Source organism: Rhododendron vialii, chromosome 2a, assembly GCF_030253575.1.
Source record: "Rhododendron vialii isolate Sample 1 chromosome 2a, ASM3025357v1".
In the NCBI taxonomy this organism is placed as follows: Eukaryota; Viridiplantae; Streptophyta; class Magnoliopsida; order Ericales; family Ericaceae; genus Rhododendron; species Rhododendron vialii.
Genome location: NC_080558.1, coordinates 36477168 through 36501561, shown reverse-complemented (window position 1 = coordinate 36501561; position 24394 = coordinate 36477168). Strand labels below are relative to the sequence as shown.

Genomic DNA, 24394 nt, shown 5'->3' with positions numbered 1-24394 from the left:
TTGATGATTATGGTTTCCTAATTAAATGGGATTTAATTGATGATTTGAAAATGAAGGGGGATGATTCAAATCTTTGTTATCTTTTTTCCAAAACTTTTTAAAAGTAACTAAAATCCATTCCATTCCATATACACACGAAATCCCCATTGAATAAACACATCACAAATGGAAAGAAATTTATAATAAGTGTTTCATGGTTAATTATATACATGATTTTTATAACATACACGAAACCATCGCCTCATATCATATTCGTGACATCTATTCGCAATTGTGGAATCGATTTTATTATTAAAACATGACATATTAAGATCATGACGCAATTCGAATTAATAAACCTAACATCTATTCCATAAAAACATGATAATCGTTAATCCCAACAAATAAACGCAAAATCGATTCCACCATGCATGAAATCGGTTTCATAAACAATCATGACGCAATTCGAATCAATAAACCTAACATCTATTCCATAAAAACATGACAATCGTTAATCCCAACAAATAAACGCGAAATCAATTCTACCATGCATGAACTCGGTTTCATAAACACGACAGATTTCAAAAGATAAACTTTAAAATTATGGCAGATTCCATAAATCGATTCAAGTACCCTGTTGTGCAATTCGCCATTAACTTCAACCATGGAAGATTTCTAAAAAATTGAACCTATAAACATGGCAGATTTCATCTGCATGCACGTAATACAACCCCAAGCCTCGCTACCTCTGTATGAACTTCAAAATCATGATCATAAACATAAAAATCTGTCATGTTTCATGAATCTAAACATGAACTTCAAAACACGGCAAATTTCTAAAAAATTGAACCTATAAACATGGCAGATTTCATCTGCATGTACGTAATACAACCCCAAGCGAGGATGACGCGGTGAATCATTGAAACGCCAATTTAAATCATAAAAAAATGAATTTGGGGCACTTACGAACTGCAACCATTCAAAAATCGTTCTTTCTCCTTTGATGACTAGTGTTTTCCGGCGATGTCGATTACGGACCGGCAAGGATGGAGGATTGAGTCTAGTGATGAAGGATGGAGGATGGATAACGGAGGATGGACGATGGAAGACGAAGTCGACGGAGGACGAGAAATAAATTCTTAGATTTGTTCTCCATGAGGATGTGATATTGTGTGGTGGTTTTTTCATCCTAATTTCAAATTATTTAAAATAGTACTTGGAAAGCAAAAATTTAGGGATTTAATATGAATTACAATCGGAAAAGTAGCAATTAGGACCTGGAAGATTTGAAATAGATATGGAAAGCGTGACTTTAGGGATTTGGTAAGTGTAGATATCCATAAATTACGGCACGGGACCTTTGAAGTTATTTTTCAGTCCCAAAAATCATTGCCTATATAGGCTCCCAAAAAACAAATAAATTCCATAAATATAGTCCTACGAGGGTAAGATGGGGTTTTTTAAAATTAGAGGATGAAAACATAACTTGAAAAAATGGCCGGGATGAAAACATACGTCAATTAAGGTCTGAGGATGAATCTTTAAGTCTTCCTTTTTTTTTTTTTTGTGCATAGTTCCCTGCAAATCTTCCTTGCGAATAGCAGGTGTGTTGTGTGTAGCTTTAGAAAGCTGATTTCACCTATAATTAAGGGCGACTTTCCATTAATTTTTTTTGTCTTAATGTCGACAATCAAGTTATTTGCACTAAATGACATTTTAGTTGATGTACGTGAGTAAAATGATTTGCCAAAAAATTGTGAAAACATAAACTTTAATCTCTATATATAAAGATATGAGCTGTTTCGGTGCTATAATCCGCCAAGTTTCTTTGATTGATATATAAGGGTGCGTTTTGTTGGATGGAATGGAATGTGAATAGGAATAAAATTAAGAATAGAATAGAATTGGAGGAATTGAGAATAGAATAATCATTCCCATTCTCATGTTTGGTTGTAGTTAGAAATAGTCATTCTCATCTCCAATGGAATAGTGTGGCAATAGCAATTTTTGGAGCGATAATAGTAATTTTTGGAGTGGCAATAGCATTTTTTAGAATGGCAATAGTAATTTTTGGAGTGACAATAGTGAATGTGTTGGAGTGACACTAGTAATTTTGGTGTGACAAAGAAATGGAATAACAATTCTTTAGTTTTTTGGATGGAATGAAAATTCATTTACTAAGGTGAATAGTGATTTCATTTGAAATCATCATTCCATTATTCAATGGTGAACCAAACATTGAAATAAGTAATCATTGAAATAACTATTCCATTCTAACCTTGATTCCATCTAACCAAACATATCCTAAATAGATAGCCTATATGAGAATTTTCATTTGTCAAAAGCTTTCCCTGGGAAGTGTAAAGTTTGCCTTTGGTCCCTATAGTTTGGTAAGCATCACATTGGTCATTATAGTTTCAATTCGGAAAATAAAACCCTGTACTTTCAACCATTAACATTACTACATACATCATTTTCATTTATATCACTAAATACATCATTTTCACAAAAATATGTCATGAAGGTTAGGGCATCGCAAAAATATGTTAAGGTTATAATATACTACTATTCATATCTAGTGCCCAATCTACGGTTACTTATAAGGAAAATTTATATAAATGGTTCTCTTAGTTTTATCCGAGTCTTATTTTTGTCCTCAAAGTATCAATTTCAATTCTTTTGATCTTTAAATTTGGTTTTCGTACCAAATTGGTCCAATTGATAACTTCTGTCAACCAAATTGGATGGAAAAAATTAGATTGATGGCAATTTGGACGTTGCAGTTCATACCAAGTTGATTCAATTGATAACGTCTGCCCCTAATCTGATGTTTTTCATCCAGTTTGACTAACAGACGTTATCAATTGGACCAACTTGGTATGAAAACCAAACTTGAAGGTCAAAAAAGTTGCAATTGATACTTGGAGATCAAAAATGAGACTTGGGTAAAACTAAAAGGACCATTTCTATAAATTTCTCTACTTATAATCATCTATAGTATAGTATGCTACTTGAGCCCATCTCTCTCTCTCTCTCTCTCTCTCTCTCTCTCTCTCTATATATATATATATATATATATATATATATATATATATATATATATATATCTTTCTCTCTGTTCTTCTTCTTCTTCTTTTTGCCCTTTCCAGTCAACACATAACCTAGACATTACCATGCCCTGTAACCGATCCTACAGAGAAAGCAGGCCCCCACTCCTTAGGATCCTTCTCAGGCTCATTTGGATCATCATCAAGTTCTATTGGATTCCCCACCGGCTCCCCTTGTGGCTCTTGCTTAAGTGGGGGTGGGATTAGGAACTCAAAGAATGGTTCAAGTACTAGTGGAAGTACTGGTGGTATGAAAACAAGTTCATATGCAGGATTAGGTTTTGGTGTTGGTGCCGGCTGTCCACCATTGCCATCCGCAATAACCCTCTTCAAGAGTTCAACATAATATATATATATATATATATATATATATATATATATATATAGACACACACACACAGTCTGGATCAAGTCCACATCCCTTCCCGTCCGCACCTCCCATTTTTCGATCGAATTTTGATGATCCGAGCCGCTCAATGTGATCAGAACATGATTTTAGGGTACCTACGAGAAATCGGCAAAAAAATGATCGGGAAGGGCTTCATTCGAATAATTTTTGTTTTGTATTTTATTGAACGGTTCAATAAAAAACTGCTCAAATCAAGCTCTTCCCGGTGTTTTTTTTTTTTCGATTTCTCGCGGGTACTCTTAAAATTACGTTCTGAACACGTTGAGCGGCTCGGATCATCGAAATTCGATCGGAAAATGGGAGGTGCGGAAGAGGTGTGGATAGGAACCAGACTCTGTATGTGTGTGTGTGTGTATCTATATATATATATATATATATATATTGATGACATTTTGGCATCTTAGAAACTGAGTTTGTAGGCGGTGAAGTCCCAATCCATTTCATTACAGCCATGTAATGCATCTTCTCTTGTTCTACTTTAGCTATAGCTTAAGGGCGTGTTTGATAACCCTCTTGGAGGGAGGGATTGTGATTGAGAAGATGATAGGATTGTTAATTCTTTGTTTGGTTGGCATTTGTGGATGGGGATTAGTTATCCCATGGGATTGTTAATTCCCCAAAATGGGGGTATTAGCAATACCATGGGGGGGGTGTTACTACTAATCCCATCCCCATGGGATTGAGCAAGACTAGTTTAAAAACCCATCTCAATCCCAATCCCAATCCTAATCCTAGCCAAAACAAACATGTTATTTACAATCTCACTTCATTCTCAATTCCAATTCCAATCCTAATCCTGTGCAAAACAAACATGAATGAATGATTCATCCCTTCATTAATAATCCCACCTCATTCTTAATCCCAATCCTAATCCCAACTCATTACGAATCCCTCCAAAACGAAATCTGCAATCAAACACGCCCTAATATGCTAGCATTGCTCCCTCTTTGTTAGTCATTTGTTTATAAATGTTAGGAAACACAGGCTCAACAAAGTCTGCATGTAATCTATAATCTCCCCACGTGTCGTCACTATCAACCATTTTCCTAAAAAAAAAAAAACAGCAAACACATACTATAAATTAGTACTTTTAATATTAATTCACTAACAACAAATAATAGTTATAGCATTAACCAACTAAAAAAAAAAGTAAGATATATATTGATGGCTTTTTGGCATCTTAGAAACTGAGTTTGTAGGTGGTGAAGTCCCAATCCATTTCATTACAGCTGTGTAATGCATCTTCTCGTGTTTTACTTTAGCTATAACTTAATATGCTAGCATTGCTCCCTCGTTGTTAGTCATTTGTTTATAAATGTCAGGAAACAAAGGCTCAACAAAGTTTGCATGTAATCTATAATCTCCCAACGTGTTGTCACTATCAACCATTTTCCTTAAAAGAAAAAAAAACAGCAAACACATACTATAAGTTAGTAATTTTAATATTAATTCACTAACAACAAATAAAACTTCCTAGTTCTAGTATTAACCAACTAAAAAAATTATTTCTTTAAAAAATAAGTACTTATTTGCAATTTTCAAGCTTAAAAATAATAGACTTACTGAAATAAAAAAAATATGCAATATGGATCTAGTTTTATAGATCTTGATGAGATCTGTCAAACCCTGCAAAAAAAAAAACTGAAAAATTATTTTTGTAAACCTATTATTTTTAAGTTTGAAAATAGGTCCTTAAAAAATAAGTACTTTTTTGAGAATGAGTTCTTCATTTTATCAATTTGTACTATTATTATTACTATTTTTTGAATCTACCTATTATCAATTAATCCTTACTCTGAAAATCCAGCGGATTTGAATGTCGTGATCGGCCAGTGAGTCCGTCTTACTCAAAGTCTCTATTTTCTATTTTTCTTTCTTTCCTTTGCTTGGTGCCGTGTGTGTAGTGTTTGTTTGTGCGGTGTGAGTTTGGTGCCTATTTATATTAGGAAGCTTACAAGATCTAAGTATATTCTGATCATATTTATTAGAATTTAGAACAAATCTTTTATTATCTAATCAAATCTAAGTATATCTATTAGATATCTAGAATAATCTCACAAAATCTAGGAATATCTAATCCGATTCACACCATAATAAGATGCTGACTCTTTTCATATTATTCTATTTGAATTTAATGGTTCTCCACTTCGCGGTGACTCATGCCTAATTTTGTGCTGCGATGCTGTTAACAAAGTTGAAGCGATATGTGTAAAGTTTAATAAAAATTAGCACATATAAATGCTCTAATTTTTTTTATAGACCTTACGTCACAAGCAAGTAAACTTCCTAAATCTTAACGGTAAGCAGCCACTAAATGTTAGCCCTTTGTTTTTTTTCTTTTTCTTTGCATCGTCTTATTTGTTTTTAAAAATCGGGGTGTTACATGAATCAACTTCACAATCTATGTAGATAATAAATATAGACATTTACTGTGCAAAATGGATGTTCTCTGTGAGAGCTAAGACGATTGATTTACGAAATCTGATAGAAGAGTACTTAGGTATTAGATCGTGGAAAAAACATTGGCGGCGATGGTGTTAGCATGGTAATATATAGATATGCATATATACATGTCAATTGTTAATACAACATATAAACAATTCGATTGAATTTTTTAATTGTTGTTTATCTATCACAATTGGTCAAATTTTGCTAAAATTTAATTTGCACACGCATCTCGCGAGTTCCGATCTCTATTATATACAAAAAATGAAAGTAAGACTAAACTACGAGTAGGGGTGTCAAATGGGCGGGTTTGAGTCAAAATGGGCAAGTTGTAAGTAGGTTGGGTCTTTAATGGGTCATTAACCCATTTAGACCCATTAATTATGAGTTCAATTACCCATATCCGATCCGACCCATTTATTTAAAATAAAACCCGCCCCGCCCATTAACCCAATTACATACTATATACTAAAATTTTAAAATGACTAAAATACCTATATACACTGAAATGACCATATTACCCCTATACATTTAAATGACTAAATACCCATGTATAAAAAAAATTACCATATTATCCATGTATATTAGAATGATCAAATTAAACAAAAAGTCTGCCGCCACTCTGTTTCACCACTCTCTCCATTGTTTTCAATCTCCGGATTTTAAAAGATTCTTCTAGGGTTGGAAGTGATTTTTCAAAATTTGTACCATTGGTTGCCGAGATGAACGGGAGATTGAGTGCTATGGTGGGGGAGCGACACCGCTGAAAGGGGAAAAAAAAAGTCAATTTTTTTTTACTTAAAAGTGGTTATTTTCTAAAATATTTAGGTAAAAGTAAAAAAAATTTATTTTTCCGATTCGTCTCATCGAGACGAATCAAATAGTAAAAAAAATTATCACAAAATGAACAATTGCTGAAAAAATTGAATAAAGACAAAGAGTACTAAAAGAGAAAGTTGTTAACGGAACGGAATCTAATGACTTTTGACTTGTAAAAAAATACATTTTGAGAACTTCGATCAATTAGTTAATTAGTAGGCGAGCTCTGCTAACAACAGACAATTCGCAGAGAACCACGCAGAGACAAACGCGTTTAGCCTTATTTCGGGTCCCAAAAAAATCTAAAAAAATATCCATAAATTTTTGAATATTATTTTATGGGGCCCTGTAAAAAATCAGCTCCAGTGAATATCGGTAAGTATTATTTTTTGATTCGTAGGGGCGAAACTGCTCAGTTCGCCCTTACGAATTAAAAAGTAATACTTACCGATATCCACTGGAGCTGATTTTTTACAAGGCCCCATAAAATAATATTCAAAAATTTATGTATATTTTTCTAGATTTTTTTGAGACCCGAAATAGGGCCAAACGCGTTTATCTCTGCGTAGTTCTCTGCGAATTGTCTCTGCTCATAGTTTTTTTTGTTAGTAGGCGGTGATTTTTGTTTTAAATGACGAGACGAGAAAGATTGGATTCAGAATGGCTACGATTGAAAGTGCAACGTTGGAGGCAACAACGTGCCTTTAGAAAGGCCACCGACTCACGCATGAATATGTACAGATAGATATATATATATTTTTGGTAGGAGTAGTATTTGTCTTGTAGTAGCTGGTTGGGTCTTTCCGTTCAATGGCGTACCTCCCTCGGCAACTCATAAGAGCATCCACAATGTAATAATCAAAAGTGAATAATCAAAATTTGCCATATCAGCTTTTGATTATTCATTTAGAGGGTTGTTAAAGTTAGCAATGTGAAGTCCCACATTGTTACTTTTGATTATTCAAATGTCCAAATTTGATTATTGGTTAGAAGGTTGCTAACTTTGATTATTATAATGTGAGTATTTTTTTAAGCACACATTGCTAACTTTAACAATATTTTGATTTTGATTATTACATGGATGCTCTAAGAGGAGCTGTGCTATCCACACAGATTTCTGTGCACAGATTTTGTTGTGGGACCCACCACGGGTCCCACAAAAATCATCCAAGCCGTTCATTAAATGTAAAACATTTTTTCAAGGGTCTCCGTAAAAAATAAGCTCAATCCAATACCTATATGTGCTTCATCCAACCATCTAACTTTTCATTCAGATTTTCGGATAATGAAAAGTTATACGATTGGATCGAGTATCTATAGGTATCAGATTGAGATTATTTTTTACGGGGACCTTTGAAAAAATATTTTACATTTAATGAACGCTTCGGATGATTTGTGTGGGACCCGTGGTGGGCCCCACAACAAAATCTGTGTACAATCTGTGCACAGATTGTATGTGTGTGTAGACTTTCTGCTCTAAGAGAGAGAGAATTTGGTTCTGAAATTTTTTTTAGTGGGTTATATGCATGCCTTATTGAGTCATTTAAGTTGATCCAATTGATACCCAATTATGACCCATTAATAGATGGGTTAAGACCCATTTTAACCCAACTTATAAATGGGTTGGGTTGGATCTATATTTTAGTTGATAGGTTTGGGTTTGTTAATGGGTTTGGATTCAATTTGCCACCCCTAACTACGAGTAATGATATATAGGTACCGATCGGCTAGGGAGGGAAATCGTACCGACGGCTGTGTCGGGCCGTCTTCGGCCACCGGACGGCCGATCTGAGCCGTCCAAAAATTCTAAAAAAAATAATTGAGGGGCCCAACATGGGGATCAATGGCATCTGAGGTATGTAGGGTGCTTGATCCGAGCACCTCTTTTTTCTTGTATGTACATCCTTTTTCGTGTATATACATATATACACAAAAATGGATGCTCAGATCGAGCATCCTACACACCTCGGATGCTGTTGATTCTAATGCTAGGCCCCTTGGTTTTTTTTTATAGAATTTTTGGACGGCTCGGATCGGCCGTCCAGTGGCTGAAGACGGCCCGATGCGACCGTCGGTACGATTTTCCTCCCCAGCCGGTCGGTACCTATATCATTACTCCTAAACTACAAGGACCAATACTGAAGTCTACCGAATCAAATGATTAAACAACCTTGCTACCACCACATACACTTACACACTCAAGTACACACCCACACACACTTGACATATACTTACACAACCAAATACACATCCTCACTCACTTGAGTGGTGGGTCCCACACACACTTGAGGGTTCAAGTATGTATGGGACCTACCACTCATGTAAATATAAATGTATATTTGGGTGCGCAAGTATACGTGGTACTAGAATTATTGATGATCAAATGAGTACTCTACTATAGAAGTCTAGAGCCAACATAAAACGGAGAATCGTTGTCTCCCAGACGTTCACTCCATAATCCATTTCTGTCATCTACCGTTTTCCCCGCCACCTGTTAAGCTTCAAAACCTCTCTCTCTCTCTCTCTCTCTCTCTCTCTCTCTTACACACACACACCCACACCCACATCCCAGATAAAGATACAAATCTCTCTCTCTCTCTCTCTCTCTCTCTACAAGTACCAATTCAGAAAAACAATCTCAATGGACACGAACGTGTACTCAATCTTCAACACCTGCCCTTGCGAACCTCATCTACACCCTATGCAATTAGGGCGTCGCGCAGCATTTCCCTGTTCAAGAGCAGCGAACGGAGTCAATGCTGTAAATCTGGCTCAATTTCGCAATCCCACTTCGTTTAGGGCTGTGAAAAAGCTGCGGTGCCGCAGTCGGGGGCGAGCCTTCGCTATAGCCGAATCAGTTAGTTCATCGACGGCTGAGAAGCCCGAGACGGAGACCGCTGCCGTGGAGTCTGCGAGTCCAGTTTATGTGCCTACTCCGCCCAATCGCGATCTTCGGACTCCTCATAGCGGGTAATTCGTCAATCGAGGGTGTGCATGTAATCCATTTTGATCCCTTAGTGAGTTGTTTGTGATTTTTGTATCATTTCTACGCCGAAAAAGTTAGTTTACATAGTCTGTGAGTCCAGTTTTTGGCTACGCCACTGGTCATTGACCCATTTATTACCCTTTTAGTTAGCAGAAACACTACAGTCACCGACCCTGTGTGGGGTCCACTCCGGGCCCCGCATGAATGATCCGAGCCGCTCAATAATTTTTAAAAAAAAAACTGAGTGGGCGGTGTGAGAAATAAGCTCAATCCGATGTGTTTACATGCTCGATCCGAGCCGTTCCAAAATCAGATGATCCTAGGCATTCAAAAATAAAAGTTTGGAACCAGCACGTACACATATCGGATTGAGCTTATTTCTCACGGGGCCCACTCGGTTTTTTTAAAAAAAATTATTGAGCGGCTCGGATCATTCGTGCGGGCCCGGAGTGGACCCCACACGCGGTCGGTGGCCGGTCACCGACCCCCGGTCGGTGACTGTAGCACTGCTGGTTAGATAATGTTAGGAAAAACTTTTAAAATCTTCTTGAAAATAATTTATTATGTTAATTACCTTTACTAATAAAATGCTGGAGTAGTCGGTTATGGGGAATAAATATTTGTAACTCACTACATTATGCATTTAAGTTCCTATTATATGCAATGATAAATTGCATTTGTGGTTTGGTTTTTACTAAAAAAAAAGGTAGTTGGTGCACGAGATGATGGTGTGATTTGAAGAGATATTTTAATAGAATACATATGGTGTACCATACGCATATTCAAGAAAATATCTTGTGTATACTCTTAGTATTTTGAGCAAACGGGCAGTTCTTGGTTCACGGGGAAAGCTCTAGCTGTAGACAAAGCTTCCCAGGGATCGTTTTATCTTGGGAGTTGAATGTCACACCACTCGATGCCAACGGGGACATATCTTCTCTTAGGACAACGATTTACGCGTAACTTGATCCACATAAGTTCTCTCATACTATTATTTTCTATTATTCAAGTATGGTCTTGTTATTTTATTGTCATGTGGTTGTCTCTTGTTATCATGCTTTACGGAAATTCTAGAGAATATTACCAATAGATAATTATTAACAAAACCCACCCGACCCATTTATTGGAAGTGAAACCCAATCTGCCCATTAATCCATTTATATCTCCATATTACAATTATATATTCAACCAATTCTTAATCATGAAAAAAAGTTGGGTGGTGTTAATAATTTTGGGGTGGCATTAGTAATTTGGGGGGCTTTAGGAAAATGTTGGGTGGCAGAATGTGAAAAGAGGGCTCCCAAACGCCCCTGAAGATGCATGGTTGAATGGAAGAAATTTGCTGTTTATTGGTCTACTGTGTCTTAGATGAGTAGTTTTTTTGGAAAAAAAAATGGTTAAGAGAAGATAAGACTGTTGTAGGTTCTATTATTCATTCCTAGTTAGTTTATTATTCATGTTTCCTACTTCAGTAACGCTTATAAGAGTTATTGAATATTCAAAGGGCTGGGCGCGTGGACCCTGCCGGCCCTGCTGTAGTTCCACTGATGCTTAGGGATTTCAATTTTCTCTAGGAGCTTCTTCTTGTCATAACCTCCTAAAGGCGAAGTCTTCCATGGACCTATATAGATGAGTAAGAGCTTGGGTTTATGTTGTTAGCCACCTTCTTTCCCCTTTGAGGGAGGAGTCTTCTTGATTCTCCTCCAACTTCTTAGTAGGAGGAATACTAGGGGAGAGAACCTGTTCCACACCTACAGAAGACACACCTTAGGATCACATGATGCAAGAGGAGTTATATTTAGATTTATATATGAAGGAAAAGTGGAGGAAATGGTCGTTTGAAGGGAGTGTTTGCGGTAGACAACACAAAACAGGCATACCGTATGCCTTTCTATATTTACATCTTTGAACCACACCCAAAAAAAGTCATACACAACAAAGCATGGCAGCTAATCGCAGTTTTTATTCATAACCAACCCCTTAGCTGAGATTTTCCCTGTCGTACATACGTTTGCATTTGCACCATAATGGTTCGTAACTAACACCAGAAAGCCTTATTACTTTGCTTAGAGATTGAGTGTGTACATAAATTTGTCCTTGTTTTAATAGTCTCTTTCCTGAATTGACGTGGCAATGAATCAGGTATCATTTTGATGGAACTACACGTAGATTTTTCGAGGGTTGGTACTTCAAGGTCTCAATACCTGAAAGGAGGCAGAGTTTCTGCTTTATGTATTCTGTTGAGAATCCCGCATTCCGTAAAAAATTGTCAAGATTGGAAGAGGCACAGTATGGACCTCGATTTACAGGTGTTGGTGCTCAAATCCTAGGTGCCGATGACAAATATATTTGTCAGTACAATGACGAATCTAAGAACTTCTGGGGAAGTATGTTTTAACATCATAAGCGTTTTAACTTACTGGTTCTTTTCTCGAAGGGAAACAGATTATAGAATTTTTTTTCTTCTGATTTGCAAATCCAGCCACCTTACATATTTTCTTCAGTTTGTATGATGTCTATGTACATGTTGTATGTAATTAGTGTTGCCATCTTGATTTGAATGCTGGTAAATTAGTCACCAATTACTATTAAACTATTGTACTGTATTTGTTTGCAAAACTTGAGGAGTGTTTATGAAGGCTTACACATGTTTCTTTATAATGATAGCCCACTCTATGTTTTTGATGTACCGTTTGGGTATTGCATTATCATAATTTGTCAACTGAATATTTGGTTATTTGATCAATGCATAGGTAGGCATGAGCTGGCGCTGGGAAGTACTTTTGTCGCTCAAAAGGACTTGCAACCTCCAAATAAGGAGGTTCCACCTGAGGTCTTTTTCTTCCATTGGATTCTCACAGAAGCCAACTGATTCATATGCAACATATTGAATTCATTGATTATGAGTAAACTTTTGCAATTTTTTCCTTGTCATGATCATTGAGAAAGTGCATAGTGGAATGGGATGGGAAAATTTCCCATACATGGTAGGGAAGTCATTGTTATCAAAATAGTCCTTTCACATGCCATAGATAAGTTAAATTGCCTATTTCCTTTGGTCCTTTTTGTAAAGTTTGGGGGTCATTCTTGGGAACTTTTTTCAAGTGGCTACTAATTGTACAGTGCAGTAGCTGCTTTGTACAGTGATGGGAAGAAAGTTGTGAACACCACAGAAATTCTATGTTTGACTGCTAGCTAGGAAATCATGGTTAATCTCATAGTATATCCAGGGCTTGAAATACCTACTTCTTGCGACTAATGCACTTGATTAAGAAGTTCATTTTTATACTACCTCTGTCCCAATTAAATAGTCCCTCGTTCTATTTTAACCGGCTAAAAAACTAGTTATATTTTTAAATCCGTAATGAATTTTATATCGTATATGGATCTTATTTGATAGGTCTCGATTAGTTCTATAATCCAATATTTTTGAAATCACATAAAGCATTATAAATTACAAGATATAATCAATTGAAAAAAGACACGAATTCCCAAAAAGAACTGTTAAATTGGGACAGAGGGAGTATTTGATAGTCACATTTTCACTTGATGGCTGGTGTAAGGCACCCATTGGGGGCATTAACCACCCATGGAGGGGTCCGTGAAGAGCTTTTTTCTTTATTTTCTAGATGAAATATGGAGATGTTTTGATGAGTATATTTAGTTGTTGGATACCCATTTAGTAAGTTCTCTCATACTTGGAAAAGGTAGTTTGCAAATACTAACACCAATTACTCTATGTACTATTAGGAGTAATGTAAAACATGTTAGGCATTTTGCATTTAATTTAAGTTATTCTGAATTTGTGTGGGTGGGTATCTAGTATGGGGAGATATTAGCTTTTGAATATTAAATGGTAACTGTGGTTTTGCAGCAGTTACTTCAAGTTCTTATTAGTTGTTGGCATACATATTTGGGTTTCTGAAATGATGTCCACTTTTCCAACTGGTTTGTGTCTACAGGAATTTAATCGTCGAGTGTTGGAAGGTTTCCAAGTTACCCCACTGTGGAATCAAGGTTTCATTTGTGATGATGGAAGGTATGTGGTTTTGTGTTTTGTTTTGTTTCTTTTCTGTTGTGTTGGGGATGTGCTGAATCAATTATATTCAGGAAATATCATTACTCCAACTCCAACTGCATCTGGCATTTATTTTGATAAGTTTTATTGTAACTGTGTGCCAATTCATGCATTATAATAACAGGACAGATTATGTGGATATTGTAAAGACTGCACGCTGGGAATACAGTACCCGCCCTATTTATGGGTGGGGCAATGTTGGGTCTAAACAGAAATCCACAGCTGGCTGGCTTGCTGCTTTTCCTGTATTTGAGCCTCATTGGCAAATATGCATGGCGGGTGGACTTTCTACAGGCAATTGCTATTTCTTGCTTCTTTATAATATATGCTACTTCTTGCTTTGCTCCATGTCTTGTACTGAATGCTATTGTATGACGTTTTGCTGACGTATTCCCCTTCTTCTTGGATGTCAATGTGCCAGTGACTCAATGTTCAGGCTGGAGATTCTAACCTACTCTGGTTTTTTTTAGCCTTTATGTAACGACCCGCTCCAACCCTGTACAATATAGTTGTTTGCTTTGAACGCCTTACCCCATCACCCAGAGAGGTCACCCATCCCAGGATTACTTTAGGTTGTACAATATTGTCTGCTTTGAATGCCAAACCCCATCACCTAGTGAGGTCATCCATCCCAGGATTACTTCAGGGTGAGCTTGCTTAATTGTGAAGTTCCAATGGGCTTTGATGCCCTCACGGCTTGAAAAGGCCTCCTATAAGGTAGGATGACGATCTATTATTTATAGCACACAACTTACACTTCACCAAGCAATGTGGGACCACCCCAGGCTGGCAGGCTGGCTGACATCTCTGGTCACTGGTCAAACAGCCCCCGCATGAGTCCCAACCACCCTCAGGACGGGCGACCACTTCCTGGAACTCCCAAGGGTGGGGTGTCACAATCTCCCCCACTGAGGAACACACGTCCTCGTGTGGGGTCGAGATTCTGTCCCACATTTCCGATTAGTGTAGGCTCTGATACCATATGTAACGACTGTACAATATTGTCTGCTTTGAACGCTAGACCCCATTAGACTTCCCAGTGAGGTTACCCATCCCAGGATTACTCCAGAGCGAGCACGCTTAACTCGTTTAACTGTGACGTTCCAATGGGCTTTGATGCCCTCACGGCTTTAAAAGGCTTCCTACAAGGTAGGATGACGATGACAACGATCTATTATTTATAGCACACAACTTACACTTCACCAAGCGACATGGGACCACCCCAAGCAGACATCTCTAGTCACCGGTCAAACAGCCCCCGCGCAGGTCTCAATCGCCCTTAGGCCGGTCGACCACTACTTGGAACTCCCAGGGGCGGGGCGTCACACTTTAGAAGTAGTAATGCAATATGAAGCTCAGGGAATTGGCATTATTAGGTGCAAAAGTTAGAAGCTGGAAACCATAGATTTGGGTGCATTAGTGAATTAGTGATCGAATCACCCTCACCTTGAACTCCTAGCTCCATAAGGGAGCTTGCTTGCTCCTTCAATGTGAAGTATATCATGCAAGAAACAGGTGTTGAAAATTTGGACACGTGATCTGCAAGTGTAAACTTTGCTTAGCAGTCGGATTGGACGTTCCTACTTAAACAACAATTTCACACTGGGAAAGCAATAGTAAGGAGGCAAAATGAAAAAACGAGTTTTGTATCCGTACAAGGTTCAAGAGTTATTAGTTTGCTACTTTTCTGAAAGTTAGAGAAGATATGTGAGAAAAGGACCATTTTCTGATTTTTGAAGATATTTCAAGTTTAGTGGAAAACATAGTTTGAGCCCTGTAGAAGGGATTAAAGTTAAGAACTTGAGTTTAGCTATGGTTTTTTTGGTACCCGATGAGTGAGAAGTCTTTTTCTTGTGATGAGCATGTTGCAGTGGGAGAGAACTGTAGTAGTTCCCAACGTCATCGTTTTTGTGGTCATTGGTCATTTTCGTCCTTGATCATGGCTATTTAGCGACTGAACTAAGTAAAAATGGTGGTGGTTGTCTATCCTGATTCGTGATATCCTATAATTAGAACATGCGTCCACGGGAGGCATAAGTGGGCACCAATTGAGGATAAAATGTGCAAAAGTTGTTTGAGATGGTTTGGTTGAATAGTATGGAGCAATTTACACAACAGTAAGGAGTCACATTCAACAAGTGAATGTCATGGAACTGTGGAAGTACAAGGGGAAGATGAGAAGGCACGGTTGAGGCTGTGAGGAAGGACACAAATGAATTCATCTGAATTATAGTTTAAGAATAGAGCCACATGGGAAAAAACATCCATGTAACCGTCCCATGTAACTCACATTAACGCCTCTTAAGTTTGGTAAGTATATATGCTCACGAATTTTACACTACAAAAGAATCATTAGTCTTGAACTCCGTTTTGACCCCTATTTTTAAAGATGGCATCTTGCATTTGGTATTTTAGAATTGTTTACATGTTTGCATTTAGTATCTTCTGGGTAATTTCATCTTTCATCTGTTGCTCTGTATTCTGAAATCAGTTTACTGGACTACATATATTTAGGTGTTAAATTATTGGTCCAGGTTGGATAGAGTGGGATGGTGAAAGGATCGAGTTCCGAAATGCCCCTTCATATTCAGAAAAAAATTGGGGTGGAGCCTTTCCAAGGAAGTGGTTTTGGGTAAATGATTATTCTGCTTTCATCATTTTCATTTACTACAGTACTGATTGAAAAACGCAATTGCTAATGGAAGTTGGTTTGTTCACGAAGATTCAAAATGGATATCTAAAGGCCTAGGTTTCCAATTTTGCATTGAGATTCTTATTTGCTTGGCTGTTCCTTCCCCTGATTTTCAAGAGGTAAATTATTTCCAGAACAAAGAAAATGAAGAGGAATGCTTGTCTGCTGGAGACATCAAGATTACACTTTTGGTTTCAAAATGTGGTCTGGTCTGCAAAAGTGGGCATTGTGGTTTTCTAAGCAGCTATTACTTTTTCTGATGCATAAATTTAATGGATGATGCTTTTGTACAGGTTCAATGTAATGTCTTTGAAGGTGCAAGTGGAGAAGTTGCATTGACGGCAGCTGGTGGATTGCGGCAACTGCCTGGAATAACTGAGACTTATGAAAATGCTGCACTGGTATGGTTCTGTCATAGTAAGTTAGTAACTTCCCCCTTCTGCAATCCCATTGCCAGTCAAATCACTGTCTGTAGCTGGAAAGTTATATGTGGAGAAAGATATATCGCTAGTTAGGAACTAAGGATGAAAGTTTAACACAAGGAAAAAGATATATTGCATGGTAGCCGGACGGGGGAAAGTTCAAGTCTATGGTTACACAGACCTCATATGTAGTATCTGGGAGTCCTCTTTGTATGAATTTTGCTTTCCATTTTAATCTGTAATGGACCACTGATGTAATAGTACTCTTGTTTGGCCAATTTATTAGTAGGACAAGGCCTTACATCATGCCATCAATGGGTGAAGAGGGAAATGTAATGGTTACATCATGCCATCAATGGGAGACTAATTTTCCCCAATTTTTGCTGCATTTTGTTGTCATTTAGGAAAATAGTTAATAGTTTTGAGTTTCCTTTGTCACTCCTGAATAGTGTGTACTTGACCCGGTTATTTCCCGTATAAAAGCAGCATTGATGAAGCTTAAATTTGTAGAGATTTGTCTTCCAACTTTCTGTTCTTTGTAAAATAAATATGCCATAATGCAACAAATCTCCACAGGGCCCTTTTTCTTGAGTCCATTGCTAGGAGGAACCACTCATATATTATGGTAGTTATGATTATGCTACTTATGCAGATTGGAATTCACTATGAAGGAACTTTCTATGAATTTGTTCCCTGGAATGGAGTTGTTAATTTTGAAGTTGTTCCGTGGGGTCACTGGTGCATGTCTGCAGAGAATGAAACTCATAAGGTAATTGGGTACATTTTAGCAAAAATAAAAGTAATTGAGTTTCTCTATTAGGATTATTTCTGTCTGCCATTCTACTAGCCATACTCTTTAATGAGATAAACTTTCTTTGGAAGCAAGATCCCCATCAACATACTTAGTTCTGTTTTCCCTGATCTGGCCAAATGCATGGATCTTTTATCAAGTCAACATAATACAATTTCTTGACAAGATGATGATGCCACTGCTGTTATATCCAACCAACGGTGTTCATGTTTTCCTCTGCAGGTAGAACTGGAGGCAACAACAGAGGATCCAGGTACAACCTTGCGAGCTCCTACCTCAGAAGGAGGCCTTGCTCCAGCTTGTAAAGATACTTGTTTTGGTGACCTTAGGTTGCAATTGTGGGAACGGAGGTACGATGGCAGTAAAGGAAAGGTGTGTTCCTTTCTCGCATTTAGGCATCAGTCTATTGTTAAGTTTAACTATTGAACCCACTGACATGAAGTTTGCCGATTCAGCCTTTCAGTCGTGTCCTCTGCACCTGAAGTTTTGTTTTAGTTTTGTCATCTAGAATAAAGTGGTTTAAGTGCTCCTAAAAGCTAAATAAATCAAGGACTATGGTTTTCAGTTAGTTAGGGGTTGACAATGTGTCTGCGGACCTTGTAAGAATCTGTGTTTCTGTACGTCTACGTCCCATCCAAAATTTTCTGGTGTTTGAATCTCTTTGCCTTGTTCGGATTCAAATTTGAGTTTTTTTTGGCTTTTGTTTTTGGGATAATGAGTGGAGAGAGAAATTAGGGTAATAATTGGAGATATGGGTAATGAGTGGAGAGAGATAGAGAGAGAAATGAGAGTAATGGGGTAATGAGTGGAGGGAGAAATGAGAGTAATGATTGGAAATATGGGTAATGAGTGATTTTTGAGTTGGAATTTTTTTTCCTAAGTTTGAATCCAAACAATGCATTTTATCTCTCGCCCACATTGTTGAAGTCCATACAAAACAATGCTCGAGTCTTCCAGATTATGCAATAGTTACTTTCCCTTGGGCCAACACTGGATTTCAGAGCTAGTAGTTTAAAGGTTAAGGAAGGAAGAATCAGTAACTAAACCTTAAACTTCACAAAAGCAAATAGTGCAAAATGGATTGATCAGAAAGGCACAGATGTAGAAGTGAACTGTTCTTTTTTTCTTTTTCTTTTTGTTGAATCAACAAGTAGAAGTGACTGAAGAGATTTGTCGTTGTTATAAAACAGAAATTATCGGTAAGCATGTACTCTTCCACATCTGTTTAAACTGAATGGTCTATACTTCGAAAAACATTTGTTTTGGACTAACTTACGAAAGAATATATACTACACCGAGTATCTTACCAAACATTTGTTTTTGCTCTGAATTCTGTTTTGGTTTTCCGCAACTATATATGGATAAGATGATACAGTGATGTTATTCCTCCTTGTCTGGAAACCAAGAACCTCCCCTGGTTGATCTTTCTAACAAAACGAGGATTGATTTTTCTTGGAGTGCGGATTGTATCTGTTATTTGATTCTTACCTATTGCATAACATCATGGTGCTGTGATTTGTTTGCTAAATGTTCAACTTTTTCATTTTCTAGCTTATTTTGGACGTTACGAGCAACATGGCTGCAGTAGAAGTTGGAGGAGGACCATGGTTTACCAACTGGAAAGGCAAGACATCAACACCAGAATTAGTTAACCGCGCTCTAAATTTACCGATTGATATGGAGGGGATATATGGTTTGGTTCCGCTATTCAAACCCCCTGGTCTATAACGGTGACATATAATGGCCTTAACGCATATAATGCCTTCTAATCAATTTATTTTCTTTGTGAATTGCTGCACTTGAAAATTGAGCAACTTAAAATAATGGAGTTCTACCTCAGTCAAAAGGTATGTGATACAATAAAATTAGACCAGTGACAATCTCATCTGATGACGAGCTGTATTTTTTGTATACGTGTGTATCTAGAGCTCAGTTGGACTTGCATACAGAATGTAGAGGTGTTCATGTATGTATACGTTTTACGTTTCTACTGCTTGGTGTAGGTAAAAGCAAATGCCCTTGCGAAATAGGGCATTTGCTTGGTGTAGGTAAAAGCAAATGCCCTTGCGAAATAGCCGAATGCCCGTGTAAAATTGAGCTATGTTTCTTCTGAGTTCCTTAATTTCTTCAACTAAACCCCAAACCCAATTTTGTCTTCAACGTCTCCAGTCTAATTGTAAATTCCTTAGTATTTCCCTTATTAAGTTAAAGGAGCTCCCTTTTCCCTATCGAATTTTGATGATTTGAACCGCGATCAAAACGTGATTGTAAGGGTTCTCGCGAGAAACTAGCAAAAAATGATCGGGAAGGGCTGGATCTGAACAGTTTTTCATAAAAATGCATTTATAGCGTTTAAATGCATTTTTATGAAAAATTGTTTAGATCAAGCCCTTCCGCTATAAATGCATTTTTATGAAAAACTGTTCGGATCAAGCCCTTTCCGGTCATATTTTTTGTCGATTTTTGGCAAGTACCCTTAAAATCACGTTTTAAACACATTGAACGGTTTGGATCATCAAACTTGATTGAGAACAATGTCAAACTCATGAGGTTCTTAACTTAGCAAGGGATCCCTTAATGGAAGCTCACTGTGTGTGTTTGTGTGTGTGTATATATATAAAATCTTGACTATGCAGTTATAAGTAAAGTGATTGATGGACAAAAAAAAAAAAAAAACTACAATTTTCTAGAACATTTGGCAACAAATTGCTTCACTGCAACCACAAACCAACAGGGAAAAATATCATCACATGGTGTGAAAAAAAAAAAAAAAAAATTCAAACTTGAAACAATATGATTAACAGCTTTGAAGTTATAAATTTTCGGAGGGTATTTGCAGCTCTGTTTTTCATACTCTCACAAGATTTTGCCAAGAATTGTCACAGTGAGAGCTTCCATCATAGGGAGGCCTCGACGTGATCAGGTTCGCATTTTCCGGCCACTATGAACATGGCTGATGAGTGAGTGGTAGAATAAAAATTACGTTTAAGGCTAGGTTGAAGGAGAGGGTGTTTTAGGTTTCAATTAGTTTGTTTAGATGAGTGTAAAGAGACACCGGAGCAAAAAGGAATTGTTTCGTGTTTAAATAAAACCGCCCAATAAGAAAACGTCTCAAAATTGTAACCGACGCTATGTGTAGATTACATTTATGCTCTACGGGTAGAACGGGTAATTTATTTAAGTTGAGACTATTTAGGCACGGGCATATGCTTGTTGGATTAGATGCGATAAAAGAAGATGAGTATTCTATGTCCATTCATGCATTGGTTTTTATTCTAAAGTTTTCCATCTCAACCCCTGAATAAAAAGAAAATTGTACTAGCATCTTTCGCTTCTTTTCCGTTTTCTATTTTGGCCCATCTCTCTTTTCTCCTCTGGATTTTTATGATGCAAAGGACAAGGTGACAGTCATTTAGAACTACCAGCTGACCTAACTTTTCCGTGGACAAATGTGGTAATAGTAATCTAAACCTTATGAAATTATTGGAGCCATGTTCTATTCACCAAAACTAAAGCGAACCTAACATGATACTGAGTCACCTCAGTGCGTGTTTTTTTAGATTCTAACTTTTCAAAATCAGTTTGGAGTGTTTACTTGGGAAATATTTCGATCCCATCCGCAACTGAAGCGTAACAAAAAAAATATAAAAAATTGCACCCATAATATAGCAGACAAATGGGAAATATCACACTACAAGAAAAAGGTACATGAAAAAGGAACATGAGAATATATGTGGTTCGACCCCAATGAACCCCACGGGAGAGAGAGATTCCACTATATGAAAAATAGGAGAATACAACGTGAGATAGAAAGTCACCCTCGAGCTCCTAACATCATTGCTCTATACAATGTTTTTCACCCACCACCATATCTCTTTTTTTTCTCGCATCTATTCTCCTCCCACCTCACGACCGGTGTACCTGGCAACTCCCGGAAGGAGCTGCCCTCTCACACACAGAGTACACAGACTTCACCACACAACCCCTTCTATATACACGACATAGGCTGGATTACTCCACAAGCAAGAAAACTCAAAAGATCTAGAGCCAAACAAATGCTATATGGGACTTTGGAACACACAGCCGGCATTCTTTTGAGAATAGGCTGTCACCCCTTTAAACCCACTTCACAAACAACAAAATTCTTCCCCCCCCCCCCCCCCCCCCCCTTTTTTTTCCCAATGCATTCACACATGGACAAAAATCCAACAGTTCTATTCACCAAAACTAAAAGCGAACCTAACATGATATATACTGAGTCACCTAAGTGCGTGCTTTTTTTTCTCTTCAGATTATAGCTTTTCAGAATCAGTTTGGAGTGTTTACTAAAAATATTAGATAACTAATTCTCGGATTCTACAGATTTTGAAAAAGTTATAAAAGGAATCGAATTCTGGAAAACTCAGAGTTGGTTTGAGTATCTTCTAGTGCTTTTCGAATTAGATTTTAGACTTTACTCCTAAGTTGAAGTTGATTTTTCAGTAAACAGTATCATCTTTTCTTGCAGTTTAATCATAACTTCACAGTTATGGTTAACATGTTTATCTGCTTTTACTAAAATCTAGAATTCGCAGCATAATCTGAAACAACAATCTAAAATCTATATCCGATAAACATGTTTATTACTAGAGTGCTGGGTTTTAACAGTTTTATTGTCTTAGGTAAATGCTAGGACTGCTTCAGCTGTTACTTTATCATCAATAGAAAATAAGGATTCCACATCGGCGTCCTCAAGATCATTATCAATGAGAGCTAAAAAGCTCACCATTTTGTCTCTTGTTGCTTTGTTTGGCATTGTGCCAAGAGTGGTGCATTCTCTTCAGCAGAATTTCATTATCACTCTACTTACAAAGAAATTCTGGCAATAAAAAGGAGCATTTTGATATCTTCATTTTTCTTAAAGGGAAGAGAAATGAAGAAATCTAGGTTTTTCCATAGTGAGTTGGAGCATTTGGTGAGGAACTGGGAATGAGATTCAGCACAAAAAGTTTGGATTATGGCTTATTTGATGGAGGATAAATTTTCTATAGAAAAGAGATTTGGCTGAGTGGTCTAGGGTGACAGGTAGTTTTTGTATTTTGAGCCTTTTTTGAGCTAAGTGACTTTGCTGAGATTTTGGAGAATATCAAAACCTAACAATAAATATTTTCTTGGAAGATCAGAACCATACAGCACCAATATCAAAGAAGGCGATAACTGGTATGAGTTCCGCATATTTTCCAAGCAAGATTTTGACCTTGACTAAGGGTTGAGCCTATTATTGAAGAAGGTCCTGAGTTTGACACACCTCCAGAAATTTCAAACTTTGATTCCTTCTCACATTCCAATATCCACACCCAAGGTTTCTCCTTTGACAATATTTCTCCATCAAAATGGTTGGATAAACTTTATGAGATTCATGCTTGGTGCACTGCTGCTATGCTTTCCCCAAATGCTACACTAAGTATTGTCATTACTAAGTGTACAACAAAATTCCTTGGCCGTCTACGTCAATGGTGCTTGGCTCTTGCTGAGTACCGACAACTACAGCTTAAACAGCTGCCAACCCTTGATTAATTCATCTCAGTCCTTCGTACTGAGTTTTTTGGAGATCATAACAACACAAAAGAGTTTGTTCGAAAGGAATATCTCAGCATGAAGTGTTGTTCATTCAAAAGAAGAGATTTGGAGACTCATTATGATCGTATGTCTCAAAGATTAGAGTTCACCATTTTTTCCAGATGTGTTCAAATGTGTAAAGTAGTATTATTGGTTTGTACTATTAATGGGCGTGATGTAAAATTAGTACTAGTGTCTGGTAGTGTAAATTATTGCTACATACTGTTTAAAGTAGTACGTAAGAAAGTATTGCTAGTATGTAAAGTAAAGTGTGACAGGCAATTACTATTGGAGTGATGTAATCAGTTATGAAATAATAGTGTTTGTAGGTAAGGGTTGAGACATTTGAAGATACCCAGAAAAACTTTGTTGAGAGGAAGACACAAACATGTCAAATGAGCTTTTTTGCTGAGAATATTGCTGAGCCTGGAGAGATTGAAATTGATTTTTTAGATGCTTCATTTCAGCATCTTTTTGGTAAAAAGCTGCTGAAAATGCTTGGTTGGCATATGCCATCTGAAGAAGTTCCTGGTGAACATCTTGAATCTTCTGCTGTAAATCTCAGATAAGAAGTTCCAAAGATGATAACTTTTTATGGACAACATTCTCCAAATTTTGCTGAGAGTTAGATATTCTTTGGAGAATTTTCTCAAAATTTGACTTGAAAGCAAGTTTCTGGCAACTGAGCATCCATCCAGATGATCATCCCAAAACTAGTTTTTACATTCCAGATCACCACTTGCAGTGGTAAGTTATGCCTTTTGGATTAAAAATAGCTCCCTTGCAATAAAAGACATTGCGGTCATATACTTCAAACTGGGTGAGAAAGGGGTAGACAGAATGGAGAGGTAAACCTTCTATGGGACCTTCATCAAGACCATTCTTGAAAATATAGAGATGTTGAAGATTTTGACACATTTGAACACACCTAGAAAGAAGGGTTAACTCTAAAACATGACACTAGATGGGGACAAGAAGATTAACTAGGTGGAAGCAGGAAATCATTGAAAAACAACCAGGAACAAATGAATTTGGTTTTATTTTTGAA

At 37.2% G+C, this 24394-nt stretch overlaps 1 protein-coding gene across 1 annotated transcript; it reads left to right on the top strand.

The window, feature by feature from the left end:
• Positions 1 to 9178: 9178 nt before the first annotated feature.
• LOC131316944 (tocopherol cyclase, chloroplastic) lies at positions 9179 to 19738 on the top strand. The gene is made up of 10 exons (XM_058346515.1): positions 9179 to 9729; positions 11888 to 12132; positions 12499 to 12578; positions 13708 to 13784; positions 13948 to 14117; positions 16358 to 16455; positions 16809 to 16916; positions 17590 to 17706; positions 17971 to 18120; positions 19300 to 19738. The coding sequence occupies exons 1-10, from the start codon at positions 9401 to 9403 to the stop codon at positions 19474 to 19476; spliced, it is 1551 nt and encodes a 516-aa protein (XP_058202498.1). The 5' UTR covers positions 9179 to 9400; the 3' UTR covers positions 19477 to 19738.
• Positions 19739 to 24394: the final 4656 nt, after the last annotated feature.